At 48.3% G+C, this 20,796-nt stretch overlaps 4 protein-coding genes across 4 annotated transcripts; all 4 read left to right on the forward strand.

The window, feature by feature from the left end:
- Positions 1-2,298: 2,298 nt before the first annotated feature.
- EV420DRAFT_1700875 (beta-lactamase-like protein) lies at positions 2,299-3,840 on the forward strand (the record flags this gene model as incomplete). The annotated part of the gene is given in 5 exon segments (XM_060479494.1): positions 2,299-2,938; positions 2,994-3,052; positions 3,072-3,180; positions 3,239-3,350; positions 3,409-3,840. The coding sequence occupies 5 exon segments, from the start codon at positions 2,496-2,498 to the stop codon at positions 3,838-3,840; spliced, it is 1,155 nt and encodes a 384-aa protein (XP_060328132.1). The 5' UTR covers positions 2,299-2,495.
- A 4,231-nt stretch (positions 3,841-8,071) lies between these two features.
- EV420DRAFT_682202 (beta-lactamase-like protein) lies at positions 8,072-9,604 on the forward strand. The gene is made up of 5 exons (XM_060483072.1): positions 8,072-8,580; positions 8,638-8,660; positions 8,713-8,821; positions 8,879-8,990; positions 9,041-9,604. The coding sequence occupies exons 1-5, from the start codon at positions 8,219-8,221 to the stop codon at positions 9,476-9,478; spliced, it is 1,044 nt and encodes a 347-aa protein (XP_060328133.1). The 5' UTR covers positions 8,072-8,218; the 3' UTR covers positions 9,479-9,604.
- A 337-nt stretch (positions 9,605-9,941) lies between these two features.
- EV420DRAFT_1558459 (WD40 repeat-like protein) lies at positions 9,942-12,465 on the forward strand. The gene is made up of 6 exons (XM_060473738.1): positions 9,942-10,046; positions 10,099-10,341; positions 10,397-10,996; positions 11,047-11,744; positions 11,791-11,930; positions 11,979-12,465. Exons 3-6 carry the CDS (start codon positions 10,417-10,419, stop codon positions 12,364-12,366), a joined length of 1,806 nt encoding a protein of 601 aa, XP_060328134.1. The 5' UTR covers positions 9,942-10,046; positions 10,099-10,341; positions 10,397-10,416; the 3' UTR covers positions 12,367-12,465.
- A 2,767-nt stretch (positions 12,466-15,232) lies between these two features.
- EV420DRAFT_682279 (vacuolar protein sorting/targeting protein 10) lies at positions 15,233-20,654 on the forward strand (the record flags this gene model as incomplete). The annotated part of the gene is made up of 18 exons (XM_060483073.1): positions 15,233-15,377; positions 15,438-15,572; positions 15,633-15,833; positions 15,881-16,938; positions 16,988-17,228; positions 17,284-17,393; positions 17,449-17,630; positions 17,684-17,718; positions 17,769-17,819; positions 17,870-18,457; positions 18,510-18,608; positions 18,661-18,940; positions 18,993-19,063; positions 19,118-19,565; positions 19,614-19,705; positions 19,759-19,868; positions 19,918-20,217; positions 20,274-20,654. Coding segments are annotated over 18 exons (4,378 nt in total), but the record flags the coding sequence as incomplete, so codon positions are not given.
- Between the last annotated feature and the right edge of the window lie 142 nt (positions 20,655-20,796).

Here is a 20,796-nt window from a genome sequence, read left to right on the forward strand (position 1 = left end):
GTGCGTTATCGACTTGTAGTGAATTCTAAATCAAGCAGAGCACTGACAGGGCTAGGTGGCGACCGGTCGATGTTCAACGACCGGCTTAAGCTTGTCAAGATTTCCAAATTATGATTTCAGAATATCTTCAATCTTTCTGAGTTCTTTCTGCCCCTGAAGGTATCCCAGGCTGTAATTACTTTAAGTTTATAACAAGCATACTTATCATACAACAGATTGTGTTCGACGCGTCCCATATTTCCATTTTTGGACGACGCGCCTTTCCGTTTCGACCCGCCGTGATCATAATTCTGTGCCAACACTCCTGCTGGGGCTCTGGGCACCAGTTTCGTGTCAAATCTCGACCCTTATATCTGGCACAAACGTAAAATGTAGCGGCCTGTGGTGGTATTCCACGGCAACTGTGCCTCATGCTCAGAGCACGACTGTCATAACGCTTCTGTTTGAGCCGTTGTTGATCTTCCTACAGGTAGTCTCCCCAAACTCTGGGCAATATGATCAATACACCGAGATTTGAGAAAATAATGGGCCGTCGAAGGTCGGCGAAAGCGGAGCATGAAATCCAAAAGGAGCATTTCAGCAGTTCAGCCAACATAAATATCTTGGAAAAAAGTGATTGATACATCCAGTAGTCGCGCCGTCTGTGTTTTCATTACTGTAATGAATACCTTGCATCAACGGCCTTTCTTATACCGGTGATAAAAGCGATCATCAGCCTTGGCAATGTAGCTATTGCGGACTTCGAGGGCCCGACTCGGAACAGGCCGGTTTTTGAGATGACTAAGCAATCGATTACATTGTCGGTTCTTCCTCTTGTCATTTCATGTGCGCCAACCAGATGAAGCCTGTTCTTTACCAGGAACTGCTAGAGTACATAATCAGCTTCAATCATGACGATATGTATGTGCTGAGAGCCTGCTCATTGGTAACTCATTCGTTTCTGCCCAGCAGTCAAAGCTACATCTTTCACGCGGTCGCTTTAGTTCGAAGTGACATGAAAAACTTGAAGACATTCGAACCCCTTAACGGAAGAGTCTACACATGCACCAGATTCTCGTCCCTCCTCGAAAATTCCCCCCATCTTTCATCTTTCGTCAAGGTCTTATGTATTTATGACGACCGACATACTCGCACTTCCGATGATATATCCTCACAACTACATTGGACAAACAACGACTCTGGCATGGAACCCATCCTTCCCCGTATCTTTTGCCGCCTTGGCTAAGTGCGGCAAGTTACTATCAACTGCTTTCCGATCGAACAAACCTCCTGGCATGTTACCCATCCAGCGGTGGCAATTGCCTTGTCAAATATTGTCTCCCTGCAGAGTGTATCTACAGTTGAGATAGACCCGTTTAATATCTTGACGTGATGGAACTTTTCTCCCTTCTTCGCAGAGAAAACTCTCACATAAAACATCTGTCCATTGATTACCCCATCTTTACGAATGATTTTCACACCGGTGAAATCCCAGAATATCCGCTCATAGAACTCGAGAACCTTCGGTTGACTTCGTGGGCGGGCAATATGAGTCGTTATGTCATCCAACCGTTCCTTGGGGAGCGCTCGCCTTTCGATTTAACCACGGTCCGACATTTATCTCTACTGTTTCATTGGATAGAACTTGATGATCTCCTACAAATTCAGAAGGCTGTCAATCAAATTGGCAAAAATCTTGAGCATCTAACAATCTTTGTTGACACCTGGAATAGACGCTGTGAGTCGCAATATCTTGCTTTGACGTTCATTAAACGTGTTTGATTTTTAGATGATGCGCGGCTGGACGTCAGTATAAACTCGCACCTTTCGCGTGTCGACACTGTCGCATATGTCTTTCCGGTGGATGGATGGTACAAGCATTTCCCATTCAGGTCCATAGTCAAGCACGTGCGCTTGGATATCCAGTATCGTGAGCGCGATGAGGAGAATGTGGGACGAGTACTTGAATGATGCGCAAACATCACAGTCTTTGCAGAGTGTCGAGATTTTTGTACATCTGTGTCAGGAATTGCGTTGTTCGTGGCCTTCTCATTGTAAAGCTTGCTCCCCTAGGCATCTGAATCGAGCTGAGCGGATTCGAACGCAGATGCCCAGGTTGCGGCAGAGGGGTATTCTACAGGTCAAGGAACAGCATTGTAAGTGAGTTCCGCTACTATGTCATCCTATAACAGACTTACTGAGACACAATGGTAGTCCGAGAGATTCGAGGAGGGTTCTATGAGCCGAATCCTTAGTCTTGCAAGAGACTAGATCCGATTCCACCGAGGTTTACAAGCTATGGAATAGTATTTTAGCTGTTCAGGCTCTTCTTTACGACTTGCTGAACGTTGTATGAGCTCCGAACGTTCATTCTGGTGCTCGTATTTGTACTTATTTTTCGTCCAAAGGAAACGACGCTGCCTTGCGTGTGTACTCTCTGACGCGTAGCAGCGGCCCGGTGTTTGTTCTTCTTACCAATGCCATCATCAGCATTACACAGCACGTATATATCGTAGATGACTCATTCGGCCGCGGCCGAGTGTAATTGTGGGTATAAAGGACGTGGAAGGAGTGTTTCTACGGTGCTAAAAACCAACATGTCTACATTCAAAGACCTCGGTATTTCTTCTTCACAATCCACCGTTACCGTCAAAGCCATGGATGTCGGCGCATCATCGACATGTCTACCCGCGGAAGCCTTCATAGATCCTGTACTTCCAGGATACGAAACGTTCAGCGTGCCAATTTACGCTTTTCTCATTGAACACGAACCCACAGGAAAGCGTCTCATGTTCGACTTGGGGATGCGCACAGACCAGGAGGGTTTCTCCCCTGCGATCCAGCAAATGCTGAAGTTGTGGAAGTCGCAAGGGTTCGAGATATCTGCTGATAAGAGTGTTTCCGAGAAACTGCAGGAAGGCGGGGTCGACTCAGAGACTATCAATGCTGTTATTTGGAGGTAAATTGCCTGTCTTTGAAAATCGAGCTGAGCTAATGAAAATGTGTCGTTCTAGTCATAGCCATTTGGATCATTGTGGTATCTTGCTAGGATCCATAATTTGGTCGCTGTTTGGTACTAATAATATCCATAGGTGATATGTCGAAATTTCCTAGCAGCACCGAACTTGTGATTGGTCCCGGCATGGATACGCGCACCTTTCCCAGTACACTTGACTCTTCCCTCCTCGAATCCGACTTCGCGTAAGTGTTTTAGTGCTGATTAACGTTTTGCATACTACTAACATTGGCCTATTTTCAGCGGACGAAAAGTAACGGAATTGAACCTCACTGACTTCGAGGTTACCATCGGGGACTACGAAGCTTTTGACTACTTTTCTGATGGTAGTTTCTATATACTTAATTCCCCAGGGGTGAGCCCTTTTTGCCATAACCTGTAGAAAGGGGGAGCTTACTCACATCATAAAATAGCATCAGCCAGGACATATCACTGCCCTCGCCCGCGTCACTCCGACGTCGTTCGTATTATTAGGTGGTGATTCTTGCCATCACCCTGGAGAGCTCCGGCCTACAGCTGACCACCACAAGTACTTCCCCTGCCCTGGGCGTATCCTCGAGTCCCTGGGAGACATTTCCATCTCCTCGCGTACCACCCCTCTCCTCTCTGTTCCGTCTGGATCACCAGTATATGCTGATCGGGAGACTTCTCTCGCGACAATCTCCAAACTCAGCAGGTTTGACGCTAATCCGGATGTCTTGGTATTGATCGCACACGATTCCACCGCTCCCGGTGTAATTGATGAGTTTCCGACGAGTATGAATGACTGGAAGGCGAAAGGGTGGAAGGATAAATTGATGTGGGCCTTTTTGGAGAAGGACAGCCCGGCATTTAGATTTGGTTAGGACACCTGGGCTACTTGTCTCGTTTTCGCGTCGGCTCCCGAACAGTCACATTGAAGATCGCTCGAAGGGGCTTCGCTCAATAGTATGTTGTGTCTATTATTTCAATTAGACATGTTATCTATCCAGCCAGTGCCTCGTAGCCCTGTTTACGAAGCAGAGCATTTGAGAACTGTTCTAAAATAAATGCCGAATGCCGCTTTCTTGGTTCAGAGACGGCGCAATCTTTCATCAGCTCCCATACACGGCTGTGTATTGTCGTCTCCTCAAGACATATCCTTGATAGGGTGCATTCGTTAGGATGACGGGTCCATGCCTACAAACTTGAACATCAGTTCGACGCGACTTAAGGGGAGAGTGGAAGTCTTGCTGCTAGGAAAGAAGCTATCATATCCTTGATTTCATCGGTCATCTCACGGAGGTAAGTTCGAAAGGCCCCGCGTTTGGTAAACTGTCTATATCCACCGAAGTCTCGCTTTGCAGCTAGCATTTTTTCTTTGACAATTTTAAGGGATCTGAAACGAGAAGTAAGCGATAGCTATCTTTAAGATGAAGACGGTACATGCACTTGGATACAGGAGTTGTCTGTATATGACCTTGGGCACCCAAGCAGGGATATAAGAGTGAGAATGCGGTTTGAAATCGGTAATAGCGACTTGACGATGTCTTCCGGGGTAGTAACACGCCGTATCGTGAGCTTTTAAAAGTATCACGATGAGAACAATAGTCGGCTTAACAGTAACAACTCACTAATAATGATTGGAACATGGTCATTAGTTGGACAATAAGAAAACCACGGGGCGCGGCGGTCAGTGTTGCGATATAAGTCATCTTGAGTACAACAGGCAGAGCACTTTCTTGAACCATGCCGCCTTTTTGAATAGGTGTCGGACTCGTAGAGAGCTGCCAGATGACCATCATAAACATCTTAAAACGACCGGACGAAAGCTAAGCGTTAAATGCGGGGTTGATACCCACTTAGTGACCATGGGCATCACGGAGATGGGTCAGGTGGTGGAGCAGACAGGACAACAATACATTCGCTTATTCCGTTACTGTATTAGGACGAGCGCCTCGACTGTCAGAGCTATTTTGATATAAACAACGTAGACGCAAATGATCTGAAAGGATACCACCATTCTGGGGACTGATACACCTGTAAATGCAGGGATTAGCAATTTAGCAAGTACACATGTCCACAAGAACGGAATATTTCATGAGGACCCACAAAGACTTGTTACTATGCATGCCGGCATCAGTTTGAGTGCAACGGTTTCAAGTCGGCAGCTGATACATTGCGGATGAGCAGAGGCACTGCGTCTTGCATATATAAGGCAACGGACTTGCATAGCAACAGCGCGCAACCCAAAGAAATCCAGATACTCAGGGGGTATTTCGTGTTTGGAGTGCACAGTTAGGCTGATAATACGGGCACGGTGGGTATCGAGACGGCTAGGTAGCACAGCATCGTCGAAAGGATCGGCGTTGAAGCTGTCGCATCAGAAACCTGGGCTGTGCTGCTGGAAACTGAGGCCAATCCACGTATCAGTATATATAGGAAAGAGAAGGAAGTCAAGACGCGTACTGCCATGCTCTGACTTCCAAGTATATGCAATGACTGCCTCCAGTACATGACCTGCCAATTCATCTCCGTGTGTCGAGATCGGTACCAGTCCGGTCAGAATGCGCTTCCGATGCAGACGGCCCCTTGAACCGCTCAGGGTACCGAGAAAGGTGGATATTTGTTTCAAGGAGTTTGTATCTTATACGATATCGTATGACTCGATCGACGGCCCAGCAGTAGTTGTATTTATGACGCAGTGCAGTGATCTCATAGCCCTATAGTACGAGCAAATGTTTCTTACGTGCAGTACTTATAGGAAATCCTAGTTGGAATTACCGATGAAGACGCATGATTGGTGGAAAGAATGCCGGTGAAAGTCGTCACGAAAGAACAGTGATACGGCGTACTTGGTCTTTCCCGAAACCATAGTTTCAAGAGTAATGCCAGTTATAGAGATGTGGAAAGCGACGAAGGTACGCTATTTACGAGTGCTCACAATATGCGGCAAGCATGAGACTGTCAATAGGATGATCACTTCGGAGGAAGAAAGCCGGACTCTTTCTTTACAGTACACAGATGATTTAACAGAACTAAGCTTGCAGCTGCCCAGATTAAATAAAGTATACAGGCAGAGGCTGAAGTAAGAGAAAATAGTAGTCAGAAGAAAGTCGGGCCGAGTTAACCGAGCGAGCAAATAAGCGCCAACACAGATCTTCGTCGATAAGTATTGAGCCCCGGGTTTCTTCGTGTCTTGCCTCTACGCGACATGCTCATTCGTCTCTTAGGAATCCTGGTCACTATTCTTCGAGGAGATTGAAGGCAGTGGAGGCCATATATACTCAAGATTCGGATGGTGGGGAGCATATATTAGCAACGCTTTCGCCATGTTCGACTCAACGTCTTGAGTGACGCAAAAACGTACGTCGCTTTCTGTCTCTCGATACATGTACTTCATTTTTCGTGCAGAAGATAAAGAATGCTGTCACTAGCCTTTTCTCTGTCCATTTTTCCGTGGCAAGGGTTCTGCAACAACGATTTATTCCTCATCATCGTCGCTGTTAGCGTCTTGCTCGTGCAGACCGCGACAAAGGTGCCTGAAAGGGCCGACGGTGTCATCCACACGATGGCGACTGTATGACGAATCCATGACGTATTGTACCTGCTAATCACGCGCCAAAGTGCCAATCCCCCGCCCATTGTCCGCGCACGGACCACCCGATGAGTATAAAAGGGTACCATCTCCTGAAACCCCCCAAATCGGTTCCTCCCTTCCTTCTACCATCGATCTCACACCTATCAGCCATCGCGCGAGCATAGGGTTGACTTTCCTTCCTCCATTCTTTTCGCTACTGTGCCTGTTACTCATCGCTGCCGGCGACGACCACACTCGACTTGCTTCATTTCAGATCGAACTCCGGTACAAAATGCTACAGATGGCTCCGGTGAAGCTCAAGTGGTGCTGTCATTCACTATGAGCAATACCAAACCAGGAAACACCAAATTCCGAGAAATTATTCCCACTGCATAGAATGGACTTGCAGTTCGCTCAGGATCCACAGATGCGAGTGGACCTGCTAGCCTCGATGCGCCAGCAGTCGTTGATACATCCATTGAAGGTCGTCGATCTGTGTGGAGTGTTGTCCAGGCGACTTCAACCGGAGTGAAGGCTCGACAACGTGGCTCCGGAAGATACACTGCTACTCCAGTCTTCCTCAACTAATACGCTCCCACCTGCTCCTGGTGTAGTTACTGTTGACACTTTCCTGGCCCAGCGTTCCGTGGCCTCTGATCCGGGACTCGCTACACTAGAACAGTCGTTGAATGAACGTAATACTTTATCACCCAAAACTCCTAGCTCTAGAAGCTCATTGAGAAACAACTCTCGGGATACAATCAAATGAAGGAGCTGGAGTGCGTACGAGGCGAACATGATTGGTACAAAAGCAGGTTAGCTGCTGTTCACAACTCCCCTTATAGCGACTGGCGGCATCGAAACCATGACAGCCCACCAGCCTGCCCCAGCACCGTCGGGAAGTCTTATTCCTTCCAGCGAAGGCGGGTCGTTGAATGAAGAACATACGTCTGATACAAAGCTCAGTACGCACAAGCAATGTCGTCTGCCCTTTCTTCTGGCATTTTGGATCTGAACATCCTAAAAACCTGCTCTCAATTCGTCACACCAAGTCTGGTCAGGTGTATGCCAGTGCTCTCATCTGGCTCTTCGAAGATGAATACTCGACGTTCATCAGTGTTTACACGATTCCCTTGTCCAGGCGGTTCTCGGAAATTCAACTCTTAGTTCTGCGTACGCCATGAGAATCAACACGCAGTGGCGTTGGGGATTGTGTCTGAGATATCAAAGGGATGCGCATGCATTACTGGTCGTTCAAAACTCGCGAAGTCGACTTGTTTCGATCTTTCATTCGGTTCTTCGGGTGCATTCGGGCCGACCGCCTGCGTGTCTTTCGCACCTACGCGATCAACGTCGCGGCAATTGTCATCTATTAATAATGCGTGAATAATAGGAACGCTCGCCTGATTAATGCGCCGGTTCTACACGATCACATTGACCAATGAGATGGTGCTTTATTTCGCATTTCGCATCGTCCCGCGTTGGCCTCACTGTTCCACGACGACTGTCAGTCGCAACAAGTGACCCATGCCTGACTAAAGAAGCTCTGGTGCCTATTCCACCTGCCGATGCCATACGCATACTCGGGGTGACGGAGTTTCAGGTCCCACAGCTATATTCGTGACTGAATAACTACTATGAATAAAAGGCCGACACATCGAAGGGTCCTCTAATATCACACCGCCATGTCTTCATATGTCGATCTCGGTATTCCATTTTCTCAGTCAATCGTGACTGTCAAAGCCATGAACGTTGGTGCTCCTTCAACGATCCTCCCTGCAGCCCATTTCCTCGAGCCAGTTCTTCCGGGTTACGAAACAATGACGGCGCCTATCTACGCTTGCTTTATTGAGCATAAGGCTACGGGGAAACGTCTCATGTTCGATTTGGGATTGCGCAAAGACCAGGAGAGTTTCCCCCCTGCGATTCAGCAATTGCTGACGTTGTGGAAAACTCACGGCTTTGGGATGTCTGTTGATATGGACGTTTTCCAGAAACTTCAGGAGGGCGGGATCGACCCAGCGACTATCAATACAGTCATTTGGAGGTAAATGTCTTTGTTGTTTGACTGCGAGTATAGCTCATTCTCGTTCAATTTTCTCAGCCATAGTCATCTGGATCACACTGGTATTGTCGTTTAACTTGATCACCAAAGCTCATCAGTTAACAGAATTCACAGGCGACATGTCGAAGTTTCCGAGCACCACGGAACTTGTCATTGGTCCTGGCCTGGATACTCATACTTTCCCTACCACTCCAGAGTCTCCCCTCCTCGAGACGGATTTTGCGTCAGTATACTTATTTCTGCATGTTGTATATGACGAATAACGACCACCTCACTATAGAGGCCGCAAAGTGACACAACTCGCGGTTAAAGATTTCGCGCTTACTATCGGGGAATACGAAGCCTTCGATTACTTCTCCGATGGCAGTTTGTACATTCTCAATTCTCCGGGGGTGAGTGCTTTCAAGAACGTGATCTGGGAAGTACTTATCATGGATCAAAGCATCAACCCGGACACATTGCTGCCCTCGCCCGAGTCACTCCGACGTCATTCGTGCTACTAGGTGGTGATTCTTGCCACCATCCCGGCCAGCTCCGCCCTACAGCTTACCTCCATAAGGACTTCCTCTGCCCTGGGCGTATTCTCGAGTCCCTAGGAGACGCTTCTGTCTCCTCGCGTACCACTCCTCTCCTCTCTGTTCCGTCTGGAAAATCGGCCTATGCTGATCCGGAGACTGCCAGTGAAACAATCACCAAACTAGGCAAGCTTGACGCGAGCCCAGATATTCTGGTTTTGATTGCGCATGACTGTACGGCACCCGGCGTCATTGATGAGTTCCCTGAAAGCATGAATGATTGGAAGGAGAAGGGGTGGAAGGAGAAGTTGATGTGGGCATTTTTAGAGAAGGAAAGCCCGGCCTATAGGTTTGGAAAGAACTGAGGTTTTTTTTGTGTAATGAGTAGAGGTCGGAGTATTATTTATCCTTAGCTTCTTGCAGTCTAACGCATCACCCAACTTAATCTTCTTGATGATCTTATGATTGTTTGCGTCCGCTATCGATACCCTTTTGGAAATCTGGGGTTGCTTATCAACTTAGATTTTCATGGGCTTGAGCCTAGCCCCTTCCGACAGGACTCAAGTGGATGCCTGTCGTTGTATCGACAAGGATTCTGACAGAAGATCACTCTCGAGTCTCGACTCTCAGAGTCATGAGGAGAGGATCGTAAGAGATGATTCAAATTTTCCATGAAACAGGGTGCGGCAGCATTTGATTCTTGGTCCATTTGCGACTTTCAATTCTCCGTTGACGTTGAAGCTACGTCAGGAAGAAGATCTGGTAGCCAATAATATCGATTTGATCAAACTCTGTTCCGAATTCCGAACCCTAACCCCAGTTCCAGAGCTTACATTTCATTTCAAACTCTCATCATCGTCAGCAGGCACTTTCCTTTCCCCCCTCTTCTCATTGCCTTCGGTGGGCCAAAGGTGGTGTATAATAGCTTTCTTGGTAAGATAAACGTCTACGGCGGCGGTACTCAGGCTGATGTTGCCCTATATAGGTTGCTTCCCTGTCCTGCTGGCCTCTATCGTTTTGGGGGGGCGTTTACACACTATCTAATTGCCCACGGATCTCGTAATATTTATATATCAACCCAGTAGACCAAGCGGATACCACTCCCGTCGTCAGTTACAGGGTACCGCCATCCGTTGTCGTCTAATCGCGACGAACGTGGAAGGAATCCATCTTATTATAACCGGCAGCTGCAGACGGACTCGGATTTAATTGCCACGGACCTTTTTTCGTGCGTTTTTACTTTAACTGCGATTTCGGGATCGAATAGCTGATTAGAGCTACAGGATTGTTTATATTGTTTGGCATGGAAGACGCCTACGATTCAGGGCCAGCTTACTCGGGATTCATGGAGAACCAACCTACGAGGGCGACGTTGTACATGCCTATAGCGTCGCCGCCGACACCAGCACCATCGCCTGGACCACCGAACGTTGCAATGTCCTTGTCACCATTTCCACAAACGCCGACTCTCCGCCGTCAGTACATATCTGCGCTCCTTTCTACTTGCACCCCGACAGAACTACTGTATATCTCCACGACGATAGCGCCTTTGCTCAAACGCGATTTCCTCTATTCCCTCCCAACGGAGCTAGCGCTACATATCTTGAGCTGGGTGGACGACCCCAAGACGCTGGCAAGGGCTTCGCAAGTGAGCCGGCATTGGAGGAAGCTGGTGGAGGACGAGGGTGTGTGGAGGAGGATGTGTAGGCTTTGGGAGTTTGGTTCCCCGGTGCAGAGAGTGATACGGGATGTTGGGGATGAGGAGGAGGAATTTTGGAGGCAGGGAAAGAGAAAGCACAGACACCATTCCAGCGCATCGTCGTCTTCCTCCTTCGCCTATTTTCTTTCCTACAGATCGCATTTCAAGCACTCGTACTCGACTAGTGAGCTCGTTCCTCTCCATGTCTGCCACAATTGCTAACAAATGTTCCAGTGATGAATTGGCGCTACAGCGGCCGTCTGCTTCGTGCCCACCGTGTGCCGGTAGTCAACCCAACGAATGGCGTTATCACCTCCATCGCTTTGGATGATGATTGGGTGGTGGTGGGACTTGCAAATTCGCGAATACACGTTTTTAGCGCCCGTACGGGTGTCTTGGCTCGGACGCTTGTGGGCCACGAATCCGGCGTCTGGGGAGTATGTCTCGTCAGTTGCGGAGGGAAAAGGAGGAAGAAGGAATCGGGAAGCATGGCTATGGAGGAGGATGGTGAGGAGTGGAATATTCCTCATTCGCTACGAGTCGCCCTCGGTTTAGAAGGTTTAGACGAGGACGAAGATGATGACGACGACACTGAGAACCCGCACTTTGGGGTCTGTGGTGCGTCGGAAGGATGGGGCCAGCCGAATTCGCTCGTCGTCAGCGGGGGCTGCGACAAAGTGATACGGGTCTGGGATGCAAAGTCGGGATACTGCATATACGTCTTGCATGGTCATACATCGACGATTCGGTGCATCAAGATGCTGCAGAATCGACCGATTGCAGTGAGTGGATCTCGGGATTCGACGCTGCGTGTGTGGGATGTGCAGAGGGGGAAGATGCTGAGAGTGTTGGGTGGGCATCATGATAGCGTGAGGTGTCTGGATGTCTATGGGAATAGGGCCGTCAGTGGGAGCTATGATCATACTTGCCGGGTTCGTTCGGCCTCTCTTTATTGTGCTTGTTCTGATGGATATCTAGGTATGGAATGTCGATACGGGCCGGTGCATCCATGTCTTGCGAGGACACTATCATCAGATATATTCCGTCGCGTTTGACGGGGTACGTATAGCCTCTGGGGGTCTAGATACCACTGTTCGAGTTTGGGATGCCGAGACTGGGTACGTTCACCGCACGTCGATTGACAATGACTGATATATTCCCTCCAGCGTCTGCATTGCTATGCTTCAAGGACACACGGCGCTTGTCTGCCAGCTCCAGCTGTCGCCTACGATCCTCGCAACGGGTGGGTCTGACGGACGAGTGATTACTTTTTCACTGTCATCATACAACGTTCTGCACCGTATCGCTGCGCACGACTCTAGCGTGACAAGTTTGCAGTTTGATGGGCGGTGGTTGGTGACAGGTGGAAACGACGGGAGGGTGAAGTTGTTTGAGACTGATACGGGGCTCCATGTGAGGGATTTGACTGAGGCTAGTGAGAGTGTGTGGAAGGTGGCGTATGGGAGGGATAGGGAGACCCTTGCGGTTATGTGCCGTAGGGCGGGGAAGACGGTAATGGAGATTTGGAGTATGAAGCCTGGAGAGGACATTTAGATTTGTTGCAACTGTTGTTTTTATGGTTTTCCTGTTGGTATCGTAGTTTAATGGTTGTTATAATATACACATTGCGAATACATTCTTTTCAGTCTTCACTTCGTTGTAGTATCAAATACAGAGCGAGAGCCAAAGGTGGGGGAATAGAGCCCCTCTGTCAATAGAGTTTGGATCTGGTATTGGGTGGATAAGCTCCGGGTAACAAGCGTAAGAAACTACAGGCTACTATCACATTTGAAGCGATCAACATCTTTCGTCATTGCGATATCTGCATAGCTATGACTATGCCACTTTATTAGTGATCCCTGTCATAAATAACCCGAAATAAACGGTTTCTAGCACACCACAGTCATGCCACCGAGTCGGCGACCTTCTCGTCGCATCTCTCTCGTCTAGCTGCTCAAGGTTTCAATTCGCATCGGAAATAATTTCAAGGATCGGTTATTGTAGGACGTGCCTGATCGCCTTCTCGTCCATTGCTTCTAGAGCAATTTTATAATCCGTTGCGTCCTCAGTGTCTTGGTTCGATGGCATCTGGATGGTAATTTCACACCGCCACCACCACCACCAACATTCAAGATTTGTCCATGATCATTAATGCACTGTCTCTCAGTCACTGGATAATGGTCCAATATTTCCAATAGTAACGAAGGACGGACCTGAGACAAGACAGACAATTAAAATCAGTCGATCGGCGTGGCATTTACAGAGTACAATCGCGATCACGTGTGTCAGGCATACAGATTTCGTGTAATATAAAATTTGTCGTTGCGCACGGACTGTTCATCTTTAACCTACACCTCACTCTACTACGTGTTGCTGTGCAGCTCCAGTGACATCTCTTCATTGAGTTTTCCATTTATTTTCTACTCAGGTTAATCTTCTCTCTGTTCAGGAAACACTAACCCCAGCTTAGAATTGCAAGATGCCGTCGACAAGTAACAAAAATGTATGTATAATTTCCACTCAGCGTTTCTCTGTCGTTCATACGACTTATGGTGCTTTATAGACGAAAACAACGGCTGGTCCGGGTCCAGCACGCACTAAAAAGACGAAACAAACGATGGTAGATCCAATTGCAGGTGGGTACAGGATGACTATCGGTAACATACCAAAACCTGAAGATAAATCTAAGTATGTCCCCGTGTTCCTTCTGCCCTCGACACAAACCTTATTGATTCTTCAGGTTCCCTACAATGTCGACTGACCCTAGCCGTCCCTTCAGGTGTTCATGTTGTCAGTGTGATATGTATTTTGACACGGTAAAGGAAGGAGTAGCCCACGCAGCGACGCATGCGAGGTTTTTGAGTGGACTTGTCTGCCCGCTTAAGACGTGCTCGTTCACGACGGACAATCTGCCGCATTTGTATTCTCATGTCAGGAGCTCAAAACATAAAGGTTTCATGGAGAAGCTTTTGTGTCTCGGCTGTTCAAGAGCCTACGATCGCCCAGAAAGCCTCAAAAAACATATTGATAAATCGCACGACGTTCATTGCGTGTCGCAAACTTCTCCTTATTACTTTCCTGCTCCTTAGATTGTATCTCACTCGATTTTTTTTAGATTTCGTTATATTCAGGTCTGATTTACTGGACTTCTATGAGTGTAACCTATGATCGCCCGTTTTCGCCTTTGGGACAGGTTCTTACACAGAATATTTTAAGTCCTGTTATATGGCGTGCCGACCGCAGAACTAATACAATCACTCTTTTTTCTGTCTAATTAACCTCTGAAGGACGTCATACTTAGATTATGACGCGTCATATGTAGAATTTGCAATTCTTGGCCCGGTTAGGTATTGCACACAAGTCACGAATACCGCAAGTATCTATCGAGCTGCCAAGCTAGGTACGCCTAGATTATATTCAGAGGTCTCGTGAGGTTCCGCAAGATTTCGCGAGAGCGGGCCGTCGCATCAGACCCCATAAACTCTCGGGAGATATCGTGAAATATACTGAGGATGTGTATTTGATGGGGATGGGGAGTCATCGGAGTAGTTATCGTCGTCATGGACGGTGGATGACGATGTTGGAGGAAAATTGTACTTCATTATCGTAATTGTATTTCCCGTGTCGAAACTGGCAGTTGGAGGGTGGTAGAACTATTGGGAACCTGAGGCGCGCAGCAGCGAAAGTATAGTGAACATGATGGATGGTATGATTTCCGCGAAGAGAGATGACTATCGGTTGTTTTTAAAAAAATCACCGTTTCCCTGCAAACGGCATAGAAAGTTGATGGAGCGCTAGCGATATCGCGGACGCAAGCATTCCCATCACTGGTCATCGCGGCAGGATGAACTTGTTTTGCGGGTTTCCTTTGCGGATCAGTATCATTGGTTCATACAATGTGACAGAGATATATCAATCAGCGTAGTGAACAAACAAGTTGAGATAGAGCAGATTTCTATCAATTACCTGCTGTGTAGCACGTACACAGGGGATGCTACTTGATGCCGGGAGCCATATTCCAAGGAAACCAATATGTTTAAAGAGCGGGGCATCAGGTGATGTCTATGCTACATTCCTGTGTATACCGAAAAGACATCACCCTCGAATCAGACGGTCTCGATCCAAATTCAAGGCGTCTCGATAGCAGTAGCTTGCCCGGTAGTCAGAGGCACTAAGTATGAGTCTTTACATGTACGAACTTGATTTCGGCAAGAGTTAGGACTGAAAGAGTACTGCGATTTTAACGTAGGGGAAGTGTTCGTGCAATGTCGTTGTAGGCTACCATCAATCACTGGTCAGAAATTGGAAAAGCGCCCGGTGGCTGTACGAGGTGCCAGGTCCCGTCCACGTGACCCAAATTGCCTGCGTGTTACGCAGCGCAGCGTCTCCTGCCTTTTCCGTTCACCTTTCCTTCCACCACCATGATTCTGCGACAGCCGGTCGCATACCTTTTTCTCTCCTTATTTGCGCTTCTTGCGCTCTCTGTGCTAGCTGCCGACCCAACACATTCGATAACCTCCTTCCAAAACCTCCCAGGACGACTGTTTTTCTTCGATGATACTGAGGTATGTATGCAGTCTCGTGGCGCGAGGATGGCGACTGACGATAAGCGTTATTTTGTATAGACTGCAATATATTTCGACCCGGTGGACGGAAATGTGTACGTTACACAGGACGAAGGCAAGTCGTGGCATATAGCCAGCGACATACCCAAGGGAGATGCGACAATGGTCATCGAGCACCCTTTTGACAACCAATATGTAAGTATAATTACATTGCTATATCGGTAGCGAAGGAAAATTTGCTCACGTTGCGTGAAGGCCTTCGTATTGACTCGCGGGACGCGACACTACCGTACGGAAGACAGAGGCAAGACATGGCGAGCCTTTGATATGCCCATTCCGCCAGCGCTTGTCTATAAGCCGCTTTCCTTCCATTCTGATCCCAAGAAATACGGATATATTTTGTACCAAGGAACTTCCTGCGAAAGGATAGGGTGGGGGAACGTTTGTCATGACGAGGTATGCAATTTTTGCTTTGTTTTGATGGTTTATTAACTGCTATACAGACTTATTATACAAAAGAGGCCTTCAGTGATGAGCCAAAGCTCTTACTTATCGAGACTTCCCGATGCCAGTTTGCCCACAGCACCGCCGATTTCAAGCACGAAGCCCCCCCCGACCTCATCTACTGCGTAGCGTTCGATTCTTCATCTCTCAGTGGCTCCCATACACTCTCCTCCAGTAGACTCTTCTCAAGTACCGACTTTTTCAAGGACGACATACGCGTAGAGGAGATGGGCATCGGCAAGAATGCCAAGGGTGTCATTGCGTTTGCCATCGTGTCCAAGTTCGCGGTTGTGGCTCTTAAAGACCTTTCTTCTGGAAGCAACGGGGACATGCTGCTGTACGTCACCGTGGATACCAAGACGTGGGCAAAAGCGCAGTTCCCGCATGCGTCATCAGCACAACTGAGGGAAAACGCATACACGATCGTTGAGTCTACGACACATTCTCTGGCGATTGATGTTGTATTGCAGGATCAAGGAAGAATCGGGACGCTCTTCGTGAGCAACTCAAACGGAACATTCTTTGTAGAGAGCTTGAAGGACACGAACCGGAACGAGGCGGGATTCGTCGATTATGAGCGGCTGTACGGTGTTGAAGGTGTTGGTCTTGCCAACATTGTCTCCAATGCAGACGTCGTGGAGGGCAGCGGTGCGAAGAAGTTGCTCAAGACGCTTATCACATTTGACGACGGCCGTTCGTGGGCCCCCGTTCGAGCTCCATCGACCAATGTCGATGGTCAAAGTGTTAGTTGCAATACGGGTGATACCGGTAGATGCTCGCTTCACCTGCACTCCGTCACTACCCCTCACAACTTTGGTCGCATCTTCTCATCTCCTGCGCCAGGACTCATGATGGGTGTTGGAAGCATTGGAGAGACGCTGAAGGACTATGAGGACTGTGACACCTTCATCAGCACAGATGCCGGTGTGAACTGGAAGATGGTTCGTCACGACGCCCAAAAATACGAGTTCGGTGATTCCGGAAGCGTAATAGTTGCCGTAAACGACGAAGATGGGATAGATTCAGTTTCTTATTCTACTGATTTCGGACAGACTTGGTAAGCGGCCCGTCGTTTGTTGTTGCACTGTGATCATATCACCATGCAGGAAGGAGTACAACTTTGGTGTTCGACTTCGGGCGCGCGCGCTGACGACTGTTCCGGATTCGACCTCACAAAAGTTCCTTCTTGTCGGTCAAGTTGCGAGGAAGGACCAGAGTCAGAGTATCGGTCGATTCGTGGTTGTCTTCCTTGACTTTGCAAATACACGTTTGAGAAAGTGCGAGGCGGGTGACTTCGAAGAGTGGTATGCTAGGCCTGCACAAAGCGAGTGCCTGATGGGACACAAGGTATGATTATCTCGTATCGCTTTCAAAGCCCTCGTCGATTGATGTCTGGTCATAGCAATGGTACAAGCGGAGAAAGATGGATGCGGACTGTTATGTCGGGGAGAAGTTCACGGATCCCGTCGAACATGAGGAGGACTGCGCTTGTGTGGATGCCGATTACGAGTGGTACGCGGTTTCTTACTTGCTATCGTTAGCTAGGCCCAACTCATATCTGGTTCAGCGACTTCAATTTTGTGCGCAATGGCGACCAATGCGTGCCGACGGGTCCTGAACCTATTTCTGCCGGTACTTGTCCTAGACCAAACATGACGTACAAGGGTTCGTCTGGTTGGAGGAAGATCCCCGGAAATACGTGTACAGGCGGTACGAAGGATGCCCCGATTGATAAACCATGTTCTTCTGGTATGCAATCCTCTACTATTTCTCTGGACGTCGCTGAGTGCAATATGATATAGCTCAACCCCAGGAGGGTGAAGTCATCCATCAGACAGTACGTCTCCTTTTGCATCGCGGGTCTGATCTTTACTCATGAATGTTCAGTTTGAATTCCCTGCAGCCATCGTCCAACACTCGTACTTCAAAGACTCTACGGTATGTAGGCTCCAGCTATTTTCCATGCAGCTACTCATTTGCTTCCGCAGACGATCCTCGTAAGGCTGGAAGATAACTCAATCTGGCAGTCAAGCAACGAGGGCTACACATGGAATCATTTGTTTCCTGAGGAGTCATTCTTGGCGTTCTACCACCACCCATACAGCTCAGATCGCGCTTATCTTATCACAAGCGGTACTAAATACTACACTACTACCGATACAGGACGGACTTGGAACCCTCTCTCTGCACCGACACCACCCAATACCTTCCGTGCCCAGGTCCTCCGTTTCCACCCTGATTCAGACAAACTCATCTGGATTGGGAACAAGAACTGCGACAACATCTTCGACGACTGTCATGCCGAAGCACAATATACTCGTGATAACGGACGTAACTGGTATTTCGTGGAGAACTATGTTGTCAACTGCGCCTGGGCGATTGATACGAAGCTTAATGCTGACCCGACGGAGATTCTCTGCGAGTCCTACCAGAAGAAGGGAGGATCGCAGAGGTTTTTCCAGAATGATAACCCTCTAGAGTTGGTTGAGGGGCAGCAGTACTTCAAGAAGAAGAAGAAACTGTTTAACGAGGTCGTAGGGTTTGCTAAGTTTTCAGAGTTCTTGGTCGTAGCTGAGGTAAGCCCTTCGAAGCGATGTTTTGCGATGATTTAGACTGATCATCCTGTAGTTGTTACCTGCTCGGCATTCCTTGGATCTTCAAGTATCTCTTGATGGTGTCAACTTTGCCACCGGGCTGTTCCCACCGAGTATGCACCCGGAGGCGCATGTACGTGCACATTAGCGAGTACCATTTTTCTTATTGCTAACCTTTGATCTAGGCTTACACTGTCCTGGAATCCTCGACCGGATCTCTCTTCCTGCACATGACGATGTCCGAGCCCCCTAGTCCGTACTGGGGTACTATCCTGAAATCCAACTCTAATGGAACATACTTTGGAATCGCTCTGGAAAATGTGAACCGCGATGATCGTGGATTCGTCGATTTCGAAAAGATGATTGGTCTCGATGGGATTGCCCTCGTCAATGTGGTGTCCAACCCAGGGGATGCGACTGTCCATGGCAGGAAGGAGCTACAGTCGAGGATCACTCATAACGATGGTACGTGATGGTGGCAACATGACGGTGTAATCGCTCACGGTGCTCGTTGTAGGGAGCACCTGGAAACCACTGCCTCCTCCGCCGTTGGATTCGCAAGGAAATAAATACGGATGTGACACGACCGTATATTTGTTTCTCTTGTTCGGTGTTTTTATTGTCGCTCATACACTGATCTAGAATTGCGCTCTTCATGTGCACGGGTATACGGAACGCAGAGATCCACGGGCGACGTACAGCAGCCCTTCCATTGTAGGACTAATCATGGCGGTTGGCAACGTTGGAGAATTGCTCGCACCATATACCCAGAGTGACACCTTCCTCAGTCGGGATGCCGGATTCAGTTGGGAGGAGGTTCACAAGGATGCGCATCTCTGGGAGTTTGGCGATTCTGGGTCTATTCTGATTATGGCAAATGACGAGGAGCCTACGGATCATGTGTTGTTCAGTACTGACGAGGGCAAGAACTGGAGGGAGTACCGGTTCACGCAGGATAAGATGAGAGTGACGTCGATTGTTACTGTTCCTGCCGATACGAGTCGAAGGTTCATTCTCTTGGCGCAGTATCCGCGCTCGTTGAATTCGGTTGCAGTGCATCTTGACTTCAGTGCGTTGACGAGGAAGCCTTGTAAGTTTTTCTACTTATTAATATGGTAGTGACTAACGTGACTTTTAGGTGAACTGAGCGTCGAGGATCCAGGGCACGATGACTTTGAGCTCTGGAGCCCAAGCCAAGAAAGGTCAGAGAGGTGCTTGTTCGGTCGTCAGGTAGGAAAGAATCTTGCTCTTGCTTTTAGAACTGCTGATGACGATTCTGTCAGACACTGTACCACCGCAGAGTACGCGAGACAAACTGTGTAGTGGGTGATCAGCCCAAGGCCGCCGTTCGGGTGGTCAACAACTGTCCGTGCACGCAGGCTGATTTCGAGTGGTCAGTTATATATTCCCATCTCTCTATGCTTTTCTCATGCCCTGCGTAGTGAATTCAACTACGCCAAGAATGTCAACGATGAATGTGTATTGGTGCCCGGAACGACGCCTCTCCCTGACGATGACTCGTGCAAAAATGACGAGGAGTTTTGGTATGAAAGGACTGCGTACCGGAAGATTCCTTACTCGAGCTGTGAGAATGGGATCAGACCGGATCGCGGAACGAGGCATTCATGTCCTGGGTTCAGAGCACATGGACCTCTCTTCTGGTGGTTCGTCATCCTGATTCCGTTCATGTTCACCGCACTTGTTGGATACTGGTACTACCGACGAAGCGGGATGGCGAGAGGGTGTGTTCATCCTTTCCTCTTCTATTGTCTGATTGCTTACTCTGGGGGTTTTGTAGACACATCCGACTTCCTGGAGATGGCGGACCGTATTACGGTGGGAGCAACGGGGGCGTTATGGAAACCCTCGCGTCTGTTCCCTGGTTCGTCATTGGTGTTGCGGGGATCGCATGGGAGTGGATCGTCTCGCATGTCGAGTCGGCGGGTGCTAGCCTCCGTACGCGGAGAGGCTATAGGAATATTCCTGTTGATGAGGATGCGCAGATTCTGAGGTTTGAAGATGAAAATTGAAATGCAAGAGACTGTTATTCCGGTGTAGGCTTAGAATATGCTTTCTTTTTATTTATTTAGTACACTACTAGTCAGTATGCAAGTTGTATCATACTATGGCCTGATGAGTATATGAAGTGTTTACTAGTAGTTCGGTCGCAATATCCACGCATTTAGTTAATACACTTCATACACAACTAGTTGCTTGATAGGCATTAGGTTCTGTAGATGTGTTGCGACGAGGTAATAGGTAGATGATATCTTCGTATAGGATTTACATCCGGCAAGAAAGTGGTTAAGCATTGATTTTAA

This window comes from Desarmillaria tabescens (genome assembly GCF_030435595.1).
Source record: "Desarmillaria tabescens strain CCBAS 213 chromosome Unknown EV420scaffold_30, whole genome shotgun sequence".
Taxonomy (NCBI): domain Eukaryota; kingdom Fungi; phylum Basidiomycota; class Agaricomycetes; order Agaricales; family Physalacriaceae; genus Desarmillaria; species Desarmillaria tabescens.

Coding starts and splice junctions, on each gene's coding strand:
- EV420DRAFT_682202 (XM_060483072.1), top strand. CDS start 8,219: ATGTCTTCATATGTCGATCTCGGTATTCCATTTTCTCAGTCAATCGTG. Junction 8,822..8,878: donor CTCCTCGAGACGGATTTTGC/GTCAGTATACTT, acceptor ACCTCACTATAG/AGGCCGCAAAGTGACACAAC. Junction 8,991..9,040: donor ACATTCTCAATTCTCCGGGG/GTGAGTGCTTTC, acceptor CATGGATCAAAG/CATCAACCCGGACACATTGC.
- EV420DRAFT_1558459 (XM_060473738.1), top strand. CDS start 10,417: ATGGAAGACGCCTACGATTCAGGGCCAGCTTACTCGGGATTCATGGAG. Junction 10,997..11,046: donor CAAGCACTCGTACTCGACTA/GTGAGCTCGTTC, acceptor CAAATGTTCCAG/TGATGAATTGGCGCTACAGC. Junction 11,931..11,978: donor GTTTGGGATGCCGAGACTGG/GTACGTTCACCG, acceptor TATTCCCTCCAG/CGTCTGCATTGCTATGCTTC.